General features: G+C 47.2%; 1 protein-coding gene across 3 annotated transcripts; it reads left to right on the top strand.

The window, feature by feature from the left end:
• The first annotated feature begins 270 nt into the window (after positions 1 to 270).
• PNCK (pregnancy up-regulated nonubiquitous CaM kinase) lies at positions 271 to 23,298 on the top strand. Of its 3 annotated transcripts, none has more exons than XM_066616174.1 (12): positions 271 to 341; positions 3,836 to 3,955; positions 5,854 to 5,985; positions 8,219 to 8,293; positions 8,819 to 8,957; positions 12,963 to 13,086; positions 14,086 to 14,161; positions 14,294 to 14,406; positions 17,673 to 17,751; positions 18,810 to 18,897; positions 20,095 to 20,213; positions 22,321 to 23,298. In XM_066616174.1, exons 2-11 carry the CDS (start codon positions 3,879 to 3,881, stop codon positions 20,203 to 20,205), a joined length of 1,014 nt encoding a protein of 337 aa, XP_066472271.1. In that variant the 5' UTR covers positions 271 to 341; positions 3,836 to 3,878; the 3' UTR covers positions 20,206 to 20,213; positions 22,321 to 23,298. The 3 variants fall into 3 exon arrangements, with proteins under 3 accessions (XP_066472271.1, XP_066472270.1, XP_066472269.1); XM_066616173.1 differs by lacking the exon at positions 271 to 341 and adding an exon at positions 351 to 580 and having other exon boundaries at positions 22,778 to 23,298; XM_066616172.1 differs by lacking the exon at positions 271 to 341 and adding an exon at positions 351 to 580.
• The last annotated feature ends 1,098 nt before the right edge of the window (positions 23,299 to 24,396 follow it).

Raw genomic sequence — 24,396 nt, 5'->3', positions numbered from 1 at the left:
CAGAGCTTGAGCATCCAGCCCTTTGACAGCATTTCACCCCACCAGCTCTCAGTAAGGCGGTCAGATACACTGCCACTGGACTTGGAGGTTCCACTTGGGCCCTCGAGGGCTACAGTAGCTCTCTCTCTCCTGCTCCTTTCCCACAGCTCCGGCGTGGCCACCACTAGTGTCCCCCTCTGGCGGATTTCCAGCAGCTCCCGAGAGCCCAGCTTTGCCTGCGATGTCCTTACAAGGCAGGGCCGGAGAGGGGCGACGAGATCGACGGGCCAGGAGGGCGGAGCCACCCCGCAGGCCAGGCTTGGAGAGGGGCGGGAGGGGGCTGCGGACCTCCTCTGAGCCAGGTAGGAAGGCGATGGGGCGGAGGGGAAACGCAGCAGGGCCCGCGGGCGGCGTCCGTGCACAACACCCTCCGCCGCTAGCGCGCGCGCACGACCCACTCAGCCCCCCCACGCCCGCCCCCGCGACTCGCAGGCGGCGCGCAGGATGCGGACACGCAGGGAATGTCAAGGAAGCCGGACTGCAGTGGGAACGCGCGGGCTGCTAGCAGTGGCGGAGCGGAGCGGGGGGCGCCCTTGAGGAGGTAGGGGCCGGGCCGGGCCGGGCCGGGGGCAGGAGCCTGCAGGTGCCAGACTTTGGTGGGGCTGCAGAAGTTACTGCGTCCTGCAAGTTTGCGGTATGGATGCGTGTACGTGTGAAGGCAGGGCGTGGGGCAGGCGCTTTCCGTGACCTGAGCTTTGGATCCAGCCAGAAGCCCGTTCTGCTGTTGATGGACCAAGAATGGTTCTCAAATGGGTGGCTGTCCAAGTCGCTCTCCACCCGTCTGGCTCCGTTTGCGAACGGGCTTCTTTGCTAGGGCATCCAAACAGGTGGATCCGTGTTTTGCCGAAGGGGTGTGGGTGTGCAGTCGGGGACATTTCCGCGAGTCCGTCTTTGTTGTTGCATAAGGGAGATGCTTCTGTGGCAGAGCTTCTGCTGTGCTTCTTCACCACTTGCTTCACCAACCTGTCCATCCATCCACCAGTTTCTGTTTTCCCCTCTCCATTATTCTGTAGCCCATCCATCAGTTTGTCCAGCCCTTGCTTGACCCAGCCCAGCCACGCATCTCCTCTCTTTCCACTTCATGTTGATCTGCCTGTTCATCTTTCAGAATCCTCCCCTCTTCCTGCTAATGCCCCCAGTCTTACTCCTCTTTGCCCCAACTTACACCTCTCCCTTCCTGTCTACCCATCCGCTCTGCCTCCTCACATGCATCCCCTACTCATCCTTTCATTCCTCCATCATGCCTATTTATATCACTCTTTCCCTATCTGTTTGTGCAGCATCAGGTCTTATCGTTATACAAGACTGTAGAAACACACATGCATTTTCACATTCACTTGCAAACAAGCGTCGCAAATTCAAGTGTGCATGTCATATATATGGGACACACACAACTGCAGCCCTCCACACATTTATACATGAACATTTTCAAAATGACATAAATATGCAGTCATATTTCTGCAGTATCTGCTAATGCATCTCAACCAATAACATCTCAGATGCCATGCAAACATACCACACCAGTGATGTAATATAACGGAATGCATTTTACAGATATTCTGCACACACAATTTTCCATCCATGCCAAAGAAATAAACACAATGACCCTGACACTCTCTACCACCATTCATAAGAAAATATAAGACCAGTCAAATGCAATTAGTATTTCACAGCTGTACAGCACATTTGATCTCACATGGGAACAGATCACATCCACTTTCAGAGAACTATGTCCCCAGCAGCCAGTTGGGTACAAATATTTATAATGACCAGAACAATGGTATAAACATAGGTAGAATATGGCAGGCTAGACAAAGACACTTAAATTGCCAAGAGCTGCTTTCAGGTTCCTTCTTGGCTCTTAAACTCATTCAGGTTATTCCCCCACCCCCACCCCTGGTATCCAATCCACAAGTAAAGCAGGGCTAACACCCAAAGCCTATAAAAGCAAAGTCATGCACTAGGCTCACTGAGTGGTCTTAGGCAAGTTGCAGTGAGCTTCACAAAGGCTTGTGAGGATAAAAGGAAATAAAATCCCAAGGATTCTGCCCTGAGTTCCTGTAATGAAGATGCAAATATGATTGACAAACGTAGCTTGACTTGAGGCATTGGTCAACCATTAGTTTTACTGGAGGGCCACTTTGCAAATGGCTGGTAGTGTGCCAGCACCTCAAGTATCAAGTCACTTGCAGTAAAGTCTGTTGCCACATCTTTGGCTTTCTCCACACTTCTACCTCTTCTGCTCCTAGATGGGCAGCTTAGGAGACCAGGTGGCACCTCTCCAGAAGGCAGATTTGTCCTTCAGTTTCTAGTTGTTGACTCCTACCTTAGGTAGTGCAGTACACAGCCATGCATCTGGCATAGGAAACTTTCTTCCACTGAGATAGAACATTGGTTCATGTACCTCTGTACTGACTGCCAATGGTCTTCTTGGAGATGCCAAAGGCTGAACCTCAAACTTTCTGCATGCAAAGCATATGCCTTTTCTGTTTATACATGCATATTCATGCACACGCACATGCACACTCACATATCCCTCAACAAATATCCATTAGAAATCCATATATACTGATCATCTGAGAAACAAAATTCACATGCTGTCTAGCACTGCACAATATTATAGTCATACACAGCATTAAATGTGTGTGTGTGTGTGTGTGTGTGTGTGTGTGTGTGATCTCTCTGTCTCTCAAAACATTCTAACAAGGAAATGCATGCCACAGGTAATACGTATAGGGCACAATCCTCACCAACTTTTCAGTACTGGCATAGCTGTGCCAGTGGGGCATGTGCTGCATCCTGCAGTTGGGGGGGGGGGGTGATCATGGAGACCTCTCAAGGTAGGATGTTTGTTCCCTTACCTTGGAGTTACATTGCCCTTATGTCAGTGCTGGAAAGTTGATTGGGATTGCAGCCATACTTACCCAATGGTAAGTATCTTTACATAAAGATCTGTATCTTTATATGCCATGCTGAACACTCTTGCGGCAGAAGTCAAGCTGTGCCCTCACTGCAACATTTGCACCACATTTGTCCACTCTGGGAAATGTAAACTATAGTCAAGGATAGGAACTCAGTCTGTTTGCAGCTTCTGATAACCAGCATTGGAGGACTGAATTAAACAAGATCTGTGATCAGATCTTCTGCTTTAAAAGCAGCTTCAAAACCAATTACCTTTTTTGGTTGGTCCGTGCCAGCCATGTACAAATTTGCTGTTGGCCAACCAGCTTAGCTTAATTGTGGATTGCAGATTCTGGGAACCATGGCAGAAATTACAAGCAGCCTTCTGGCACCACCTGGCAGAGTGATGGTCACCTGCTGGAATGCTTTGGAGAACAAACCAAGGTTGTTGTGGACCTGGCCATGAGGCAGAGTGGAGTGACTGCCCCATGCAGTGGATTCTAAGTACCATGGCAGGTGGCAGAGCAGGATACAGATCTGAATCATGGGTTCAGATCTAATGGGCAGTTCTTCTGAGCAAGCCTCATTGAAATGAATGGGGCAGTACTGCTGTGCAACTCTTGTCCATTGCACTCAGGCTTCTGTGGGGATCTTCTGGAATGTTTGTTCACTCTCTCTCGCTCTCTCTATCTCTGTGGAGTGGGGGTATAGTTTAGATTTGCTGCCTCTCAGGCCAAAATGTCTTCATCTGGTCCCCATCTGAAGATTGTTCAGTCTCAACGGAAAGAGCCAAGATGTTTCTTGCTAAGAAGCCATGAGAATAAGCTGACCTCATTCCATTATCCTTGTGTGTCTGACATTTTCTTTCTCCTCTCCCTCCTTCCCCCATCTCCAGTTCACTCTGCTGCTCACAGCTGGTCTGTTCACAGCTGTCTACAATGCCGCTTGGGAAAGGCTGGAAGAAAAAGGTTGAGGACATCACCAGTGTCTACGACATCAAGGAGAAGCTAGGCGCGTGAGTGAATTAAGGCCTGAAAAGAGACTTGTGCGGGCAGTTGCTGTGGTGTGGGTTTGACCAATGAGCCTCTTTTTAAACCTGGAGCAAGCTTCATTCAAAACTTCCCATTTCTTGATACAAAAGATACAGTGCACTCATCCAGCTCAGGGCATGCCCACGATGCCTTTCTTTTTCATCCTGAAGTGCTCTCCTCTCTTTCTGTGCACCAGAGGTCTCCCTCCCAATCCTTAAGGGAAGTTTAATACCTTCCTTAAGGGGCTTCTAGAGAGGCTCAGTTGTGATCCCCCCCTTGCTCAACTTCTGTGCAGTACTGTATTAGGCAATGGGGATATCTTAAGATATGTCGTGTTGAAATGCATTCTCATATGCCAAACAAGTTTTTCCCATGGAGGGGAAAAGGTTTACTTGCTCCCTAGGAGATTTTTGCTTGCAGTCCTTGTAATGTCCCCTCTGTCAGTCTCAAAGTGCAGCCACTGATTTTTCTGATCCTTTGGTCCCCCTGCCCAGTTCCGTTTTGGATGTGTTTCCCTTCAGAGTGCCTTTTCAGCAGTAGGACCCCAGGAATGCCCAAGTTGCCTCACTTGCATGCTGATATCCCATTGGCAGAAGGGGCGCCCAGTCTCAGTCTGACATGCATGGAACAATAATAGACTTGGAGTCTAGGGAATGGGGGGGGGGGGAGAGAACAACTAGTGAGTTAACCCTTTCCAGATTGAGTTCACAAGATCTTTTTTCTTAATTTGGAAGTGGGAGTAGAGTAAAACGGGATGGAGGGCACAATTTCAGAAAGGATTGGGGTTGCCACCACTCCAGAAAATCCTTCAGGAATCAGCATCAAACTCCAGATGGCTACTGAAAGCTGTCCTGGAGATTTTATCAGGGCCTCTAGGAATTTCCACAATTGTATCACCTTGGGCAAATATAGCGTCAGAGAGGCAGCAACCCTAGGAAGGCCATGGAACCTGGGCTATATTTGTATAGTGTGCAGAGTATGAATCATGGGACCCCGAAAAATTTTTCACTGAAGCAAGCAGGCCTAAGTCAGGGCCAGATCCTGCACATGGCTTCATCAGTTATTGTCTCTGTAGCATGGAGTGATCATGCCTTGTTTGTGTGAATAAGCTCTTGCAGATTAGTTGTCCCAGGCGGAACTTGCCTCTCCAGGAGTTTGAAAACCACAGTAAGTGCTTGCAGGGGAGGGGAGGGAGGCAGCGACAGGATTGCATCACTCAGGCGGCTGCAGGGACTGGGATGCACTCACCAGGCCCTGCAGCAGCGGTCCTGGGTGCGGGGAGCCCTGCGCAAGCGTCTGCAGGGCTCCCCAGCCTTCTAAAAGTGAAGGTGGAGTGATTGCACTCCACTTCTGCAAAACTGGAAGTGGAGCACAATTGCTCCACTTTCACTTTCTGCAGGCTGGGGAACAGGGCCTAGGAGAGGGGGGTAAAGGGGGTAATTTGTACCTGGGCCCAGGGTCAGAAAGGGGGCCCAGGAGCCAAAGAAGGGGGGCTCAGAAATTTCCTGGGATCTTACATTTTCCAATCCCACTCAGACACGCTACCCACATGGGATGCACATGGCACATGGCAGCAACTACGGCCAGAAACCACATGCCCCAGGCTCAGGAACGCAAACATTCCTTAACAGTGTCACATCTGGGAGGAAGCTGGCCCTGTTCCAGGAGTTCTTTGGCTTGTGGATCTGCTTACAGTGGATGGGAGACATTTTGGTTTGAAGTAAACAAATGACCAGCCTCTAGTTGGTACCCATATTGTGTGGCTGCTCCTGTTAGGATCTGACAGAGCTGCCTGCACCATGGATGAACATCTTGTGGAGTGGGGAGTGCAGATGTCCGTCCCACAGTCACTGCTTGAATATTCTGGTGCCTTTCTCTGCAGAGGGGCCTTTTCAGAGGTGGTGCTGGCACAGGAGCATGGTTCCCAACGCCTTGTGGCTCTCAAGTGTATTCCAAAGAAAGCCCTGCGGGGCAAGGAAGCAGCAGTGGAGAATGAAATAGCTGTACTCAAAAAGTAAGTGCATCTGTCCAAATCCATTTCCTTTCCATAATATAAACTGAGCTGGGGCTTTGTCCCAGAATCTGTTTTCAACAGCAGGGCATAGCCTGAGTCAAATGATAATTCTAGAATTATAAACCTTTGGTTTAAGGCAGGGGTAACCAGAATTTTTGGTAGGAGGGCCACATCATCTCTCTGACACTATGTCAGGTGGGGGGGAAATTAATTTACATTTCAGATTTGAATAAAATTTGCATAGATTTACATAAATGAATATATTACTGAACTTATATGAATGAATGAAGGTCTTGCAATAGATCAAGGCCTATAAAAGGCCTTGCACAAAGCATGACTGACATAAGAACAGCCCCACTGGATCAGGCCATAGGCCCATCCAGTCCAGCTTCCTGTATCACACAGTGGCCCACCAAATGCCCCAGGGAGCACACCAGATAACAGGAGACCTGCATCCTGGTACCCTCCCTTGCATCCGGCATTCTGATACATAGCCCATTAATAAAATCAGGAGGTTGCACATACACATCATGGCTTGTAACCCCTAAATGGATTTTTCCTCCAGAAACTTATCCAATCCCCTTTTAAAGGCATCCAGGCCAGATGCCATCACCACATCCTGTGGCAAGGAGTTCCACAGACCAACCACACGCTGAGTAAAGAAGTATTTTCTTTTGTCTGTCCTAACTCTCCCAACACTCAACTTTCCTTTGTTACCACTGCTGCATCACAGATGTGAAACTGCAAGCAGTGGAAGGAGCCCTCGACCCACAGATCTCTTGAGAGATCCAACAGTCGCTGTCATGCTTAGAGCAGTTGCATCAGGCCAGCACAGCCTCCAAAAAGTGTCTGGAGGGCCAGAGGCTCATTGGAGATTGGGGGCACCCCACGGGCTGGATTGGGGGTCCCTGGGCTGGAGTTTGGGCACCTCTGGTTTAAGGGAAGAGTTAAGGTGCTTACAGATTCACTCAGGAATCCAGAAAGTGTGGAAATTGTATATTAAAATTCCCATTAACTTCAGCAGCATGTAAACAGTAAATACAGTCTATAGTCTCACATATTGTGCTGCTTGTCCATGGATGGCAGTTTTTTTGCCTACCCCAGACTGGCGAGGGAGGGAAGGTATATTCAGTAGGTTTCATGCATTAAAAATTGATCACTGTGTTTAATAAAGTAGCACAAGTTAAACCCAACTGCAATTGCTGGGGGTGTGAGTGTAAATAGAATGCTAGATGCAGGGAGATGGCAGCGGGATGCAAGTATTTTGTGGTCTTGTGTTTGCTCCCTGAGGCATTTGGTGGGCCACTGTGAGAAACAGGAAGCTGGACTAGATGGGCCCTGGGCCTGATCCAGCAAGGGCTCTTCCTATGTTCTTATGCTTACAACTTGTCTCCATGTGCCCATGCTTTCCCTTGGTCTGCATTGCAACATATTCCAGCCAAATGTGTGATGCAACCTGCACACACCCACAGCGTACTACACGTACGCTGCATGCCACAGACACAGCAGCACATCTCATGCATGCCGCAACATGCCATGCATAAACTGGTGATGTAAGTGTGAATGCAGGGAGGCGAAGCTGTAAGCAACGACAGTGGAAGGGCAGATAGACCCTTGTGATACCTTGGAATTTTACATAAACTGCTCAAAGGAAAAAATTAAAATATGTTTTTAGGGATGGGAAGATGGGAGAAAGCCAACTGCACACAGCAGGAGTCATTTCATTCAAAGCAAAATGTTGAAAGTGCTGAAACTCAGCTATACTACATCAGTATTTTGTGAAATTTGTTTGTATTACATCCTTTAGGATTTTGGTTTTCTCTGCTAAATTTCTTATGGATAGGAGAAATGGCCTTGATTTTGTGATGAACCAAGTTTTCAGGCTTTATGATGCTAAAAGGTTGCAAGTGCTTCTATGCCTGTCTGATATTAAGGGTACCTCTGAGCATATTCAAAGTCACCAGAGTCTGGTCTCTACTGGGATTATAGATTTGGGAGCAGGTCTTCATATTAGAGAATATAGTTTTCACTAATGTGAAATGTGACTTGTCTCCTTTGCTTCTGAATTTTGAGCAATTAACCACATATCTTCTTTGGATTCTTCAGACTTGTATACGTGTACTTTACTCCGTAGTATTCCATCATAAGCCTCTCTCAGAGCCAGGACAAAATCCAGGTGTGCTGCCTGTTCCTCCTCCTGTGCTAACTTCTCCTAATCTCACTGGTATTGCAGGATTCAGCATGAGAACATTGTGGCCCTAGAAGACATTTATGAGAGCCCCACTCATCTCTACCTGGCCATGCAGCTGTGAGTAGCAGTCCCTAGTGCTCCAAATCTGATCATCCCTTTCAATGCTCTTCAGAGGTGGATAGTCCTTTACTGGAGAGACCCCATGAATGGGGGGCAGCAACATGTGTCATTGCTAATTGACTGGATGGATGGGTGATAGGTAGGTAGGTAGGTAGGTAGGTAGGTACAGCACCGCTGTTGCAGATTGCTTCCCAGAGTAACATAAGCTAAGAAAGAGAGGGACCCTGTTCTCACCCCCCCACACACACACACATACCCTGCCCACAATCTGCATTGTGACACTGGCATTTCTCCGCATTTGACAGTTCAATTTTGTCCTGGCTTTTCTCTGATGTCAGGGAAGACCAGAAAACCCAACAACAGAGACTATTGCATAAAAAATATTTACAGGTAGGATGGCTATTGGGACCTTGTGGTTCTCTTTTTGGTTAGAGAAAGGAACTCCCATTTCCCTATCAGATTACATTAGTCCTGATGATGAAGGAGATCCAAGATGTCAACTAGATTCTCCCTGGCTTGCAGTGTGACAGGAGGGGAGCTCTTTGACCGCATCATTGAGCGAGGCTACTACACAGAAAAGGATGCCAGCCAGCTCATCCAGCAGGTGTTGGAGGCAGTGAACTACCTGCATGACCTGGGCATTGTTCATCGAGATCTGAAGGTAAGAGGATGAAGAGCACTGAGATACTTGGGGGTTGGTTGTAGGATCTCTTGTGATAGGTGAGGGATTCCTGCTGACAACTAAATAATCCCATCTGGACTATTGCAGTGCACTCCATGTGGGACTGCCTTTGAAAAGTTTGGAAATGGCAGCTGGCCCAGAGTGCCGCGGCAAGTCTGCCGATTGGAGCCAGGCACTGGAAGCATAGAACTTCCACATTACAACTGTTGCACTGGCTACTGGTCTGTTCCTAGGCCCAATTCAAAGTGATGGTATTGCCCTCAATGATCCTAAATGGCTCAGGTCCAGGATGCTTTAAACACTGCTTCATAAAATCATAGAATATTAAGAATTAAAAGGTACCTTTTAATCTTTCAACCTGTTTGGGTGAAAGATTATCCCCCCCACCATATGGGCACTTCCTTTCCTTGCACAGTCAAGAAGCTTCTTTGGAGCTTTGACTGTTGGGCTGGCTAGGCTTCTCGCCCTGGTGCCTTCCTTTTTTGAAGAACTCTCTCCGTAACTCTCCACAAGGAATTACTCCAGCAGTAAATCTCACCACCACCACCACTTCCTCAAAACTGCCCCAGACAACAGCTGAGGAAGCAAGCTGACATTTACTTAGCTCTATATTCAGAGGCTGAGAGAATACAGGAGAGAATCTGCCTAAATGCCCCACACCCCTCATCTCTCCCAATTGGAAGAATTAACACCTTCTGGCCAAGACCTGAATTTAGAATGAGGGACTTGATTCTCCAGTCAAATAATGATACAATTTTATTTTGTAAAGAAAAGTATTAATAGGAAACATAATGTTCCCAGACAAAGAAAACAATAGGGATACACTGGGTTCAATGTATCCATTGGGATACAATAGGGATACACAACAAGAAAGATAAGAGATCTAAAACTATCCTAATATCTACCTACATACATAAGTTTGCTGAATACTTGTAGAAAGACTGAGATTTCACTAGGTGGTTGGGCACCATCCTCTCAAGAGTCCAATGATCAAGGGGTCAGGATACTAATCAGCATCAGCCCCCTTTAACGGCCTGTAAAAAGGCAAATTGCCAGTCAGCAGTTAGTTATTCTGTACTGAAGTCAACCAATCATACATTGGACGTTGCATAATTGTTGATGAGTCCAGCTAGCTGGCATGCTCTCTCTTTATTGTTACACTGTCCAGGTGTCTGACAGAGTTATCTGATTAAAGACCCAGAATGCTTTACACCTTACCTCATGACATTGATTCAAGATAACCACTTACATGCAGTTATGTGTTATGGGTTGTATGTTGTATGTAGAGCTTCTGGCTTAACACACCAGACACCTTAAAGGTGGATTTGATTCATGGATCTCTTGCAGTGGTTCCCAACCTTTTTCACTTGCATATCCCTTGGCAGCCCATTTCCATAAATTGTACCCTTCATATTAGCAAAATTTTTGTAATAATACAAGCCCTCATCTCCTCTCTATGAAAACCCAGACTTCATGTATTCTTCATATATTTTCTCTTTTCCTCTGTTTGAAGAACAGAAGACTCTGCCTTTGCACTGTTTTGCACCAGAAGTGTGCTGAGAAATTCTGGGTGATGGATCACTTTCCATATTATGTTTCAGCTTTTTTACTGTGCTGGTTTTCAATCACTGGTTCATACATGAATTGATGACCAAAAACTAGGTATTGGTGGGACTTTCACAGCCAACTACCTACCTCCCTTCCTGCCTTGCTGGTCCTTGCAAGGCATTCCTGTCTTGCAAGGCATTCTGAAGCATGACCTGCCTTTTTCTGCCATTATTCCATTCTTTTTCAAGTACCCCTAAAGATCCTGTTGAGTGTCCCTGGGAATACATGAATACCAGGTTGGGAACCACTGTTTTAATGGTATGTTGTTTACAGTGCATTTACTCTGATAGTGTTTACAAAAAGGTGGTGAAGACCAGAATTTAAAAAGAATAAAAATGTATCTTATGATCTTTTACTATGTTTTTAATAAATTAGACTACAGTTCTTAGGTAACAATTAGCGGTAGGTTATTTTTCAGGATCTGGCCTCGGGTAAAATCAGACAACACTATACTCAGGCACCCCCCTAAGTATAACCCCTGACATATCCTAGGGTTATAGAAAATTCCATGATTTTTGGCTCACAACCTGCCCTCGACTTATCTGTGGGGTCGACTTATAGACAGGTGTCTGCGGTATTTCTTCGAAATCTGTTTCTGACATACTCATGCTCTATAACAGTCTTGATGGGTTGGTAACTTTATCTTTGATCATAGTTGTATGAAGAGAACTTTGTATTAATTTTAATTTTGAAAAGTTCCGTTCACATGCTGTTACAGAAACACAAATAGTTAGGAAGAGTCTGAAGCACAAGGCTAGGTTTGGCACAGAAGAAAAAAAAATCCCATTGAACAACAAATTCCAGAAATTGAAGTATTGTCCAGGCCTTTGCTTTCTCAGGCTCAACCTTGGTGGCAGTCAACCAATGTCTCTCAAAATGTCTTCATCAGAAAACTCATAAATTTTTAGGAGATGTGGTAAAGACTTAGCAGAGTAACCTCCAGAGTAACCTTTCCAACAGATCAGAGCACCCCCAACACATTTCCCCTTGCACAAAACAGCATCCTCCACAGAGCAGCCCCCCAAACACATATCCAACAACTTCTGTTCCATGCTTCCCGGACCCCCCCCCCCCAATCTGTTTCACACTCACCAAAGTGAGCACAGGCAGGCAGCCTGAGCATCTTTAAGCATGAGAACACTGTACCGAATGTGTGCCCAAAATAGTTCACAGTCACTGGAGGGAGCTGCACTCTGCACATGCTCAGAGATAGCTCCAACAGATAAGAGATTTCAAAATTTCCAACACCAGCCAATCAGGGGATGCTGCGAAAGGCTATGCTGTGAGGGGATAGGCTCTCGCAGCTCCCCAACCCCTTCCTGTTTGGCTGAGCCAATAATGCTGTTGGCACAAGTCAGCGTTGCCATCCAAATTAGCCCGCATCCTCCCTTACTTCTGCAGTCGCTTGCAGGCTGGCTGGCTGGAATGGGCCACCTTTGGATCAGGGCCACTGCTGGCTCTCAATTCTCGGCACGTCTACTCAGAAGTAAGCCCCATAATAGTCAAAGGGGCTTACTCCCAGGAAAGTGAGACTAGAATTGCAGCCTCATTTGCCCACCCACTGCCCTTGCTGTTTCTGAGCCCCCCATCCATGTTGCTCTTTCCTCTGCCTCCATCTCTGGACTGCTGGCTGCCTGGTTTGCCCTCCCTCCCTCTCAGAGGCAGCCGCCACTTGCCACAGCGCCTTGGCTCCCCCATCTTTCACCTGCTTACCTGCCCCTGTCCTTCTGCTTCTGAGCCACCTCCCCACGCTTCCCCCTCCCCCATGCTCTAGCCTGCAGTGGGCACACGCTGCCACCACCAGAACTGGCTCTGCAGCAACGTCCGCACGGCTCCACCTCTGCATATCCAGCCCCCCCCCCACTGGAAAGAGGGCAGGCACACTGCAGTGCCTGAGAGCTTGGCTGCAGTGGCTCTCCAAAGCTGCATGGCTGCAGTGGGTGTTCATGGCATCGCAGCCACCATATTGGGGAGTGTGGGAGTGCCTGGGGCAGCGTGTCATCCCCCCATCGTGGCCCCCGAGGCTGGCGGCCCCCTTGGCCCTCCCCCCGTCGCTACGCTAGTACAGAATACTGTAATTCTCTAACTGGTGGGATTAGAAATGGAGTGGGGATGATTCACCATGAGACCTGTTCTGCATTTGCACATGCAATCAGATTTAGATCTGGGAGGCTCTTAGATCTATTTTCAAATTCTTACATGCCCCTAAAAATTATTGCCATCTGAACCATTCACTATTTGTTACCTCATAGGGTTTTTTTGCGGATAAAACAATATAGCCCCCTTGGCCCATTCCCTGAACTCTTTGGAGAAAGTGCAAGATGCAAGTGTGATGTGGTAAGAGAATAACCCTATTGTGTTTTGTTTCCCCATCAGCCCGAAAACCTTCTCTATGCCACTCCGTTTGAAGATGCCAAGATTATGATCACAGACTTTGGGCTCTCCAAGATTGAGGCTGACGGAATCATGTCCACTGCTTGTGGAACACCTGGCTATGTGGGTGAGTGAGGGATACAGGAAGTCTTTGACATCAAACCTTAGTCCCAATTGTAACAGGCAGTGCAATCTTAACTGTTGCTGGAACAGGCAGGCCAGTAGGCCTGCGCTGTATCCAGTGCCAGTTTGGGGCTAACTGCGGGCCAGCCCTGGGCAAGGGGAAATAATTCCCCTTACCCCGGGTAGCACTGCAGCAGCCCTAATGGGGCTACTCAGATCCATGTCACCTATAGAGGTGGCGCAAATCCAAGCTGCCCGGGACTGCCCAGGAACGGGGTTAGAATCCAGCATAAGTGCCGAATCCTGGCTCCGTCCCCTGCCCCCCGCTCGCCTGCCCACAGGCCTGGCTGCCCTCTCCCTGCCCTGAAATGCCTCCCAGGCTGGCACAAAGGACTCAGGGCCCAGTCCTTCCAATTTTCAGTGCCAGTGCAGCTACAACGCAGCCTTGAGGAAAGGGAACACACATTCCCTTCCATGGGGGAGACTCCATGATTGCCCCCTCACTGCAGGATTCAGCACATGCCCCATTGGCATGGCTGCACTGGTGCTGGAAAATTGGACAGGATTTGGCCCTCAGTCACTTAGGGTGCAATCCTAAAGCACCCTTGGGTTGGCGCAAGTCCCTTGCAGTGGCCCAAGGGTGCTTTAGGATTGCGCCCTAAGTAACTTAGTTCCCACTGTATGTGTTACTGGAACAATCACATATAATGTACTTGCCTTGCTTACCGCTGCTTCCATCCCCTTCCTTTGCTGTTTCATCTCCCTTGTATCCAGTCCCTTGTGGCAGGGACTTGACTTTTCACTCTGTGTAAAGCATCATGTACATGGTAGTGCTATATAAATAATAGTAATAATAATATTGATGATGATGATGATGATGTAATCAGGGCTAAGTGCACTGTATGCTTAAATAAAAAAGAAAAAAAACACTCCAAATCAAAATAGGTGTCATGCTAACTTCAAATTGGTCCTCTCTCATTCTTGGCCACTGTGCCATCTGCAGCCCCTGAAATTCTGGAGCAGAACCCATATGGAAAAGCTGTGGATTCCTGGGCACTTGGTGTCATTTCCTACATCTTGTGCGTAAGATCTCTCCACTTTCCATGGCAGCTTCTTGCACTTTAGTGCTAGGAGCGGCCTATAGAGAATGCTGTGTATGTCTTGGCACACGCATATGCATGATTTTTATGCCTCCCCCCCCCACCCTGCAGGCTTTGTGGTTATCCCCCCTTCTATGATGAGAATGACTCTGAACTCTTCAACCAGATTCTGAAAGCTGAATACGAGTTTGACTCTCCATACTGGGATGACATCTCTGAGTCAGGTGAGCGGGAGCTGGGGATTACTCCCAGGATGTGCGTAAAAGTATCCCTGCTGGAGGAGGTGTGGAAAGAGCGGGCGGCATGAAAATGACTGCTTACCACTCTGTAGCAGTGCCTTGCTTAAGAACTTGGCTGGTGACTAGTTTGTTTAGATGACCATGGTGGAAAGGAGCAGCAGGACAAAGCCTTGAAGCCCTTACAGCTGAAGTCCCACAGCCATAGTCCTCCCTCCTTCCTTATAACCTTTACCCCTGGACTGGCAACTGAGGACCAGGTGATACTCTTAAAGATAGCTCAGAAACAGCTACAGGCGTCTCCCCATATCCATAGATCCAGTATGTGCAGATTCAGTTATCCCTGAATATCCTGCTTCCTGTTAACATATTCCTGTTAAGATATCCTGCTTCCTGTTAAGATTTGATCTAGTCTGTTCAAGCATTCAGGCTTCCTGCAGCCTGCCAGATGTCACACTATAAGCTTGCATGCTTATAGCAACCTGTAAAAGAAACATTTCACCACCGTAAGCATCTGAACAACTTTAATGGGCACGGGGGGCCATAGGAGGTCATGAGGAGGCCACAGAGATAGGGTTCCCCCATATCCATAATTTCCATATCCACAGTGGCCCCCTAAAATGGATCCTAATGGCAGTATGTTACTAGGGTTTGCATCACCCATTGCAGCTAAGCAGGGTCAGGCCTGGTTAGTACTTGGATGGGAGACCGCCTGGGAATACTGGGTGCTGGAGGCTTATACCATAGTCTTTCGAGACTGAAGGTTGCCAACCACCTCCCATTGCAGGAGTGACCATGATGAACTTCCTCCTATGTAGTGGGATGGGCAATGCCCCTGGGCAGTGGGAATGGCGATGCATCGTTGCCCAGCCCCTGCATCTTTAAAATGGCATCTTTAAATTACAGTGTATGTGTATGTATGTACTTACATATTTATTTCTGTCAAAATGAACAGGAACGTATATACAAACAGTGCCAACACTTCCTGAACGTCTGATTTCTTTAAAAATGAGGAGGAACGAATAAAATACACAAACAGTGCAATACTTGATGAACAGCTCCAGAGGCGTTGTTAGGGTTTGGTCTCCCAGTCTGAGAGATCATTGCATCACTCCCATAATGGACCTCATCCTGTACCAGACCATACAAAATAAATTTCAATATCATATGCACAGCCTAAATGGTGGCATCACTAGGGCTGGTGTAACCCCCATTAACTTCATTTATGTATTTATTTTAATATATAATAGTACAGGTCACCCAACAAATCAGGAACCAACAGAAAACCAGTGGCCAGCTTGTTGATGCACACACAGCTGAATAAGAATTCTAGTATTAGCTCTCAGACATGGAAATGAGAGCTGACTCATACTAACACCTTATTGGTTCCCTGCTATATCATAATACCACATCACTGGCTCTTAGAACTGTCAGTCTCATTGGTCAGTTAAGAAGATCCACTTTTTGTTACATCACAGCCCAATCCTATGCATGTCTACTCAGAAGTAAGTTCCATTAGAGTCAATGGGTCTTACTCCCAGGAAAGTATGGATAGGATTGGGCTATAAGGCAGTTGTGTATTTCTTTTCTGGGTTTTTTTGTGTGTGTGTGTGGCTATAATTGATAGAATAATTTAAATGTGGTTGGTTTCATCAAACTCTGCATAAAATACTGCATCAAATGATATATGCCATGATGGTATTATTCGAAAATACAAAACTTTTAACAGTTTTGGCAAGGAGTGGTCATCCAGTGTGGTTTGCACTCCCTAGTAGCGATACTGCTGCCCCGCGGATACAGGAGAATGCCTGTAGTTGTTGATCTTCATTTTCAAAACTGATAAGGAACTCTTAGGCAGGGAGCTGTTCCCTTGATGTAGATATCCCTTTGCCAAATGTAAGTGTTATACAGTGGAATAGCTAAGGGATGACACCTGGGGCACAAAATTGGTCCCTAATCCCTGGAGCAGTTTTGCTTTAAGCTTTTTTCCTCAGTACCTTTTTTCTAAATGGATGGATTCACCTATTGAGTGATAGTATCGACTGATATTGTTCCACATAATATTTTCATTATTCGCTTTCCTACCTCACTAAAGAGCAAAATGTGAATTCAGCAATTGGGATAGTAGTCAGTGCAATCATGTAAGGGCCATCCCTGTGCCCCGTTGTCAAGAAATCACCCCCAGGCAGCGCCACTGCAGACACCCGCCTATAAGTCGATCTCACAGGGAAAAAATGTTCCATGACCCTCAGATAAGTCGGGGGTAAAACCTGGGGAATGGTGCTTGTGAGGAAGAGCTGCAGCTTGCCCTGAAGCCTATTTGGAAGGGGGGAAAGAATCTGAGCCATGCCACTGTTTTTGAAGACATTAACAAGGTGCTTATGTAGTACTGTATGCCAGAGGTGTTAAATACAAGGCCTGTGGACTGAATATGGTCTCTGGAAGCAATTTATCCAGTCCCCATGATAATTGGGCTTTCCCAGCATGATAATTGGGCTCTCTCATATCTTGAAAATATGAACAAGATTTGCACGTTTTCTCTTCAGTCATTTGCATCTATTGAGTTTCTTTGTGAGGACATAGTGCTTATTTCTGGCTATCATCTGTTCAGTGATGTCACTTCCTGCTTAATGATGTCACTTCCGGGCCTAAGCAGGCAACATGAATGCTAACTTCGGCCCTTTGTATGAAACGAATTTGACACTTCTACTGTATTCAATTCCCCCCCCCCCAAAAAGCAACAGAACTGAACATTGCATTGAGATTAAAAAAAAAAAAATCCAGGTTTGAAACTGCAGAAAAGCATTTGCAGTTTTAAAAACCATCTAAAACAAATGCAGCACCAATATAAAACAACATAAACAGCTTACCACAGCACAACACCCTGCTTCTGTTGCTCCCAGACAACTTTTTATACTGCTCACTGTCGTTTTAAGAGGCACTTCTGGGTTTGGAGTTAACGAACATACTTGGAAGACTCTACAACCCAGCTCTGACAAATGTAAGCAAAAGTGCCTGTTTGTAAGCTGTCACTCAGATGTTCCTCAGATGCTTCACAGACCCTCTGAAGGCACTTTTAAAGCTCCTCTAATCTTCTCCTGGCTGCTGTGACAGCCTGAACAGCCCTGATCCCCTGAGTGACCAGCTGATAAGAAGAGGTGTCAATCTACTCTTGATTTATTGGTAGAAATTTCTCATCTTATAGGCAAGTATCTATGGTAAGTCACGAGATTGGTGCCTTTGTTTCCACACAGCCAAAGATTTTATCCGGCACCTTCTAGAACGTGACCCTGAGAAACGATTCACCTGTGAGCAGGCCCTGCAACATCCTTGGTGAGTCCCATGAAGTACTAGTGTTTTTTACTGGGTTTTTTACTGGGTTGTGGTTGCTGTACCCTTTGCTAAGGTGTCTGTAGCTGGAGGTGGCATGGAACACTCTTTGGTGGAGAAGAGTGCAGGGTAACAAAGAAATGTCCTTCCTTTGACAAATTATAGAACTAAGCTGCACTGTTGACAGAACACATTTGTATTTCTGTAGACATGCTGTCTCCATTTTTTGATGCAACATTTCCATGTTGCTTCCAGTGTTTCTATTTGGGAAATAGTTAACTGCACATTATGCACATCTTGACACTTTTCTCAAAAGTACAGATAAAACATCTCTGTGAAAGGGAAGTTCTCAGGGGAAAAGCAATAGGGAAGAGCTTCACACAGGTAGCTATTGTGTGCCCTCGCTAGATTTACCCCACAGCCCACCGTTCACTCATTTGGGGAAGGGATTTGGAGCAGAGGAACAGTGGGCAGGGATTCAGCACTCCTTCCCCTCTCAAAATCTGCCTTCCCAAAGTTGTTTTTCTTTATTTTATTTTTATTTATATGTGTCAGGGGCTGCCTTACATGCATTCTCACATAACAGCTAGTTCGTAAGAGGCAGGAGCAAGACAGATTAAACATCTTATTTTTCAAGGGCGCATGCATTGTTTTGAATCCTTTTTATTCTGCTGGTAGTTCAAATTTTGGGTTTCAATATTCTGCTGGCAGTTCAAAAGTAGACCAGATTTTAAATGTTTGAATGGTTTTTTTTAACTCTCTCCCATCTAGAATAGATTGTTGGGCAAGAGAGTGTCCATAAAACCATAGTAACAAACAGCTCACAGCAGTTACTGTCCCTGAATTTTCAGTTTGCTTTGGGCAATACTTTCATATTCGTGCTGTGTAACATTGGTAGAGTGCACTGAGTAGAGTGCGCCGGTATAATACCAGTGCTCCCACGTGTATGTATGAACTGCTCAGTGCGCAAGTTGCACATCGCTTTGGTTAGATCTGTCTCTGAACTGTGACACCAAGATAAAATAATTGAATAGAAAAGATTTCCTTATTGTGTATCTCAGGATCTGTGGGGATACCGCTCTGGAAAAAGACATCCATGGCTCTGTGTGTGAGCAGATCCAGAAGAACTTTGCTCGCAGCCAGTGGAAGGTAAGGAACTTTGCTCGCAGCCAGTGGAATGGCCCCATACAGGGAGGTTCTGCATTCCTTTGATCAATGAGCTCAAGTACCCTTGGCACCTATATCTTTTAGCTTAGAGGTCCTGCCCCCTAACCTTCCATATATGGAAGCAAGTTTCTATACACTCAGGGGCATTCCTGGGGCTTGTACCACCCTAGGGCCGTTTCCTTAAGATGCCTTGAGGTGACATGAGGATGTCATCGCAATTACTTTCATGTTCGAGTGACTGCAGTTGCTTGGAGTGACCAGGCCACTTGTTTTTTACTGCTTGGAAATAAGTGGGGCAGCTTTTCCGAATTACCACTCCGAGTGGTGGTGGGGGAAGTGGATGACAGCAGCACCCCTGTAGGCATGTTGCCCAGGGTCACTTGTTCCTGCTGATGCCCCTAGTTATGCTAGTGTATATAAATTGCGATTCTGGCCCATGTGCCGCCCAGGACTGCAGAATGCCCCTCACAGAAGACCACCATCCCCCAGAACCTCATACGACATCATCTACCCTCCGAAAGCCTTCTGAAGCCTCTGGAGGGCCTTTAAACATTACTTCCAGTTTTCGTTAGGAAACCGGAAGTGATGTTTAATGGCCCTCTGGAAGCCTCAGAAGGTTTTCGGAGGGCTAAAGAATGCCATGCGAGGCCTCTCTGGCCCTCAGAAGGGATCTGGAGGGTGGGCAGCATGGTGGTGGCAGAGGGTGGGGTGTGGGTGGTGGTGTCACTCCCACAGGCGTGGCACCCTGGGGCATTTGCCCCACTAACTCTTCACCTGCTTTACAGCCCAATCCTATGCCTGTCTACTCAGAAGTAAGTCCCCTTAGAGTCACTGGGACTTACTCCCAAGAAAGGGTGGATAGGATTGGGCTGTCATTTCTGCATCTTGCCCCCTCATCCTGAACTTAAAATCTTTTGTTTATTTGCTGGTTTTGAATCTCTTATTCCAGGGAGAATTTCTCCTATTTCCCCTCCCCTCCACATTTCTCATTTAGGGTTGTCAGCTTTTCAACCAGCCTCTTTCGCTGTGTTGATAGCAAATTGGTAGGTAGCAGGCTATAATGTTGTCTTCATGCTATGAAAATCTTGTTGATCAAGCTTCTGTTAAAAGCACAAGAGCCAAGCAGACAGTGTTTTTTCTGCTAAGCTGACACCTTTGTTTCCATGTCTGATCTTGTAGCGAGCATTCAATGCCACATCCTTCTTGCGCCATATCACTAAGCTGGGACCTGGTGCAGATGGCGAGGAAATTGGAGAGGCCACATCTGGAGAACAGCATGGGAAATGGTGACAAGAGAGGTGCGTATCATAGATAGGAAACGCAGGTGGCATTGCTAGCCAAAGACAGCTTGGATCTTGCTGAATAGGGTTGCCACTTTTTTTTCTCCTGCTTCTTCATGATAACAGCTTGTCATGGAGAAGTCAGGTAGGTGGATTTTTTCTTGACATGGAGATAAAGTGAAACATTTCACCTGCTTAATTTCTGAGTGTCAAGCCTCCGTTAAAGGCACAGGGCCAGGCATGGACTCAGAAGTTGTGAAGGAGATTGTGGAAGTCTGGAGTCATATATTCAAGGCAGAGATATACCTTGTTATGACTTCTGTGTCTCTTTCCCATCACCGGCAGATCAATGGCAGATCAGAATGCATGGCTAACAGTTTGAAAAGAAAACAAAAACATCTAAGTTAAAATCAATATTAATATTTGTCATATAATCATCTGTGGCATGCATGCACTTCCTACAGGTGGACGTGTGTGAATAAGCTTCCAAGTGTCTTGGGACACAGAGACCCACCAAATGATTAAAGCTTTCTCAGAGTGAAACTGAGGGAGCCTCTGGCTGTGTGCCTGATTATAAATCCAAGGGTCAATCTTTCCCCTAGACCTGCGATTTTCAAACTCTGGGAGTTTGAAAAGTGCAGTAAGTTCTTACAAGGGAGGGGAGGGTGGCAGCAGGGGCGGGAGGAAAGCAGCGACGCGATCCCCAGGATCGTGCTGCTCAGGGGGGCTGCAGGGACTGGGATGCACTCACCAGTCCCTGCAGCATTGTCCAGGGGGTGCGGGGAGCCCTGCGTGAGCGTCTGCAGGGCTCCCCAGCTGGTTTGAAGCGAAAGTAGAGCAAACACGCTCCACTTCCGCAAAACCGGAATTTTGAACCAGCTGGGGAGCCCTGCAGGTGCTTGCGCAGGGCTCCCCGCACCCTGGGAAGGCTGCTGCAGGGACTGCTGAGTACATCCCAGTCCCTGTAGTCCCGTTAGTGACACGATCCTGGGGATAAGGTCATTGCCTTCCCCCCCTGCCCCTTAAGGGGGCAGAGGCCAGGGCCCTCAGGCTGGGGCGTCACAACGCCTTGGTCTGAATACCACTGCCCTAGACTAAGCCCTTGAGTTGCAGGTTCAGTGGCACTGTGGCCTGTGGTGGTGTCAGCCATGGTTCTTTTGCCCTAAAACAGGGGTGTCAAACATAAGGCCCGGGGGCCGGATGCGGCCCTCAGAAGCTTTTTATCCGACCCTCAGGCTCTCAGCTGTTGAGGTGTTACAGCTGAAATGGCAGCCCACATGAAAATGGGGCTTTCCCAAATCTTGAAATATGACCAAGATTTGCGTACTTTCTCTTCTGTCATTTGCAGTTAATGAGTTTCTATATGAGAACAGGGTCTGATTTTTGGCCATTGACTGTTTAATGATGTCACTTTCTGCTTAATGACATCACTTCCGGCCCTCAGCTGGAGCCCTGCATGCTAACTTCGGCCCTCTGTATGAAACTAGTTTGACACCCCTGCCCTAAGAGGTGCAGTGTCTCCTGAAGTTCTTCTGTTTCCTGATACGTTGGATGTGCTTTCCAGATGGCATGGCCAGAGCCTGCAAAGAAAGAATGAGGCAGTGCTGTCAAGGGAGAAATATTCCAGGACATCATTTATCCACTGAATTGGGCAGAGATCAGGCTTGGTCTACCTGCAGGCTCTCCCCTCTCCTGGGTCTTTGCTGCTCCCAGCTCTGGCTGCTGTGTTTGGTTCTGACATTGCAGTGTGCAAACAAAACTGGTGGCTGAGTGCAGAGAAACGTTCTAGTAGAGAAACGTGCAGGGCTCATGGCAAGAGAAGGAGCAACAGTGGAGGTTCACCAGACCTGATAGGGCCTGCCTATTCAAGGCTGCGGTATGTGGGGCTGATGGCCTGAATGTGGAACATGTCCTACTGAGTCAGCCCATCTGTCCTCCAAGTGGTTCTCTGTTCTCAGAAAGGTTTTAGGCAAGGGTCTGTCTCATCCCACCTGAAGATGTCAGGGATTGAACCTGGTTGCTTCTGAACGTAAAGTCACATGGGCTCTACCCCAAGCAACGCTCCCTTGTACTGCTTGTTACTGCAGGCATTTCCAGTGACTGACCCATTTTTTACCATCTGCAGGTGCCTGAAGAACCTGGGCCACAGCCCTTTGCATGAGCTACCTTCCTGCATGCGGCTTCACAGCCACAACGCTGCACCAGCACCTTTACCCAAGGGGTGGGGTGTCTTTTCATTTCCTGTTCTGGGGATGTCTCTGCCCTGAGGGGCATAAGAACATAAGAACAGCCCCACTGGGCCCTGGAGTTAAATCCAGTCAAGTCTAGCACTGTCCAGTCTGCCTAAGCAGGGTTCTGCATTTTCCTGCCTGGGACCAAAGTTCAGCTCTCTTGAGGCTGGTGGATCCATCACAACCCTGCTGTGTGTTCCTCACCTCACTTCCATCCATGTCAGCTGCAGAGGCCAGTAAAGAGTTACGTCAAGGGCGATTGCACTGGCAGGGAGGTAAAGATTCCATCCTCCAGCATGCACGGTGATTTCCAAAACAGATTTGAGACAATCTTTCTCCTCCCTGTGACAGTAGCTGCAAGATGGAGAGGAACTGGTGGAGCTGAAGGATCCAGGAAAGAGTGAGAATTGTGTACTCAGGAATGGTCAGAAAAGAGTCATCAGCAGAACTGCATGTGAGGCCTTGAGGAGTCCCACATCTGAAATAACATGTGAGACCTGGGCCAAGGTTGACGTGCAATTTGCTTGACATTCTGAGAAGCATAAGATCTAGGCTCTGAGGAGATGTGGCTTAGTTTTGCCATACTCGGAACTATGGATGAAGATAGATGTAACATCTTAAGAATTGTGGAGATGGTTTGATAGCACTGTCATTGCCCTCTAAATAAATGTACGCTTCTCTGTCTCAGGATAAACTCTGGGGGGAAAAAACCACCACAATTCTGCTGGTTTTCAGGCTGGCTCAGTTTGAACCAGGGAAATGACAGCTGTGGGAAGTGTCTATTGGCAAGTACCCATCATATCACCAACTCACCTTCCTCCCTGATATCCTCCTACAGCAGTTTTGCCTCAGTTCTTAAAAAGTGTGTGTGTGTGTGTAATGTAATGTAATGTAATGTGAATTTGACATGCTGGTAATGTATGTAACACACGCTGTGAACTTGGGCCTGCGCTGTGTGAAGAATCTAGTCTTAGAATACTACATCTGTCTTTGTATTGTATTTGTTTATTTTATTGAGAGGCCAAGTTAGACACAAGCTTTCTGAGTTGTAGGAAAGGGGATTGCTGTCTGGGTTCTGTTCCAAAGAAGCCTGGATTCCTTGATGGATCAGGTTTTGCTTTAAATTAGCATCAGCACTATCTACGCTGTACCCTTTCCCCTAAATAGAAGGGAACCAGCCACTGGAGGACCACTAATCTGCTTCTCCAGTTGGTCCCAAAGACCCCCCATGTAAGACTGGGTTGATCCCCAAAGAAGACATGGGGTCAACAAGGCCAGTGGCCCTTTCTTGTCCTCCACACCCTCCTCTACTTGGCCTTTCCCCCTGTCGAATTGAACATTTGCTTTGCTGTGTCGCTGGGAGCTGGAGATTTTCTTCTTGTTATTGTGGGAAATGATGGTGAGGTTTATTTCCTTTATGCTTCCCTTACCCCTGACTTGTGTCAATAAACAAGTGAAAACAACAAATATGTGTGGGAATAGCTATTGTTGCTGGATGTCACCATATCTCCCCCCCCCCCCACCTCAGGCTTAGACTGCTACATTTTTCACAGAATTTGTGGGATAGGATTCGCACAGCAGTTCCTAGCAAATAGGCTGCATGAATTGTTGCTCCAGGACCGCAACCTTTCCAGTTTGACATCTTCCTCCTGCTAACTTGTGCTGCTGGTGGTGAATTAGGCTCAAAGCTCTGAGTTCCAATTCTCCTTTTGCTCTGTTTGCAGTTGCAATGAGTTTCACTGGAATGGAGACCCAGTGTGATGAGGTGGCAGAGGATGGTGAGTCAGGGCTCCCCCTTCTGCCCACACCACCAACTCCAAACTAGTGGCCTATTGGTATGGCCTATGGCCACTCACATACACCCACAACAGCAACTGTTACCCTGCACGTGCCCGATCTTGTCTGATCTTGGAAGCTAAGCAGGGTCAGGCCTGGTTAGTACTTGGATGGGAGACTGCCTGGGAATACTG

The sequence above is a fragment of the Tiliqua scincoides genome, chromosome 2 (assembly GCF_035046505.1).
Source record: "Tiliqua scincoides isolate rTilSci1 chromosome 2, rTilSci1.hap2, whole genome shotgun sequence".
In the NCBI taxonomy this organism is placed as follows: Eukaryota; Metazoa; Chordata; class Lepidosauria; order Squamata; family Scincidae; genus Tiliqua; species Tiliqua scincoides.
The sequence above is the reverse complement of the archived record's forward strand: the minus strand, read 5'-3'. Positions and strand labels throughout refer to the sequence as shown.

Excerpts from the sequence above, each read along its gene's own strand:
- PNCK (XM_066616173.1), top strand. The coding sequence starts at position 501 with ATGTCAAGGAAGCCGGACTGCAGTGGGAACGCGCGGGCTGCTAGCAGT. Across the intron at positions 14,407-17,672 it reads GGATGACATCTCTGAGTCAG|CCAAAGATTTTATCCGGCAC; the intron begins GTGAGCGGGAGC and ends GTTTCCACACAG. Across the intron at positions 17,752-18,809 it reads CAGGCCCTGCAACATCCTTG|GATCTGTGGGGATACCGCTC; the intron begins GTGAGTCCCATG and ends TGTGTATCTCAG.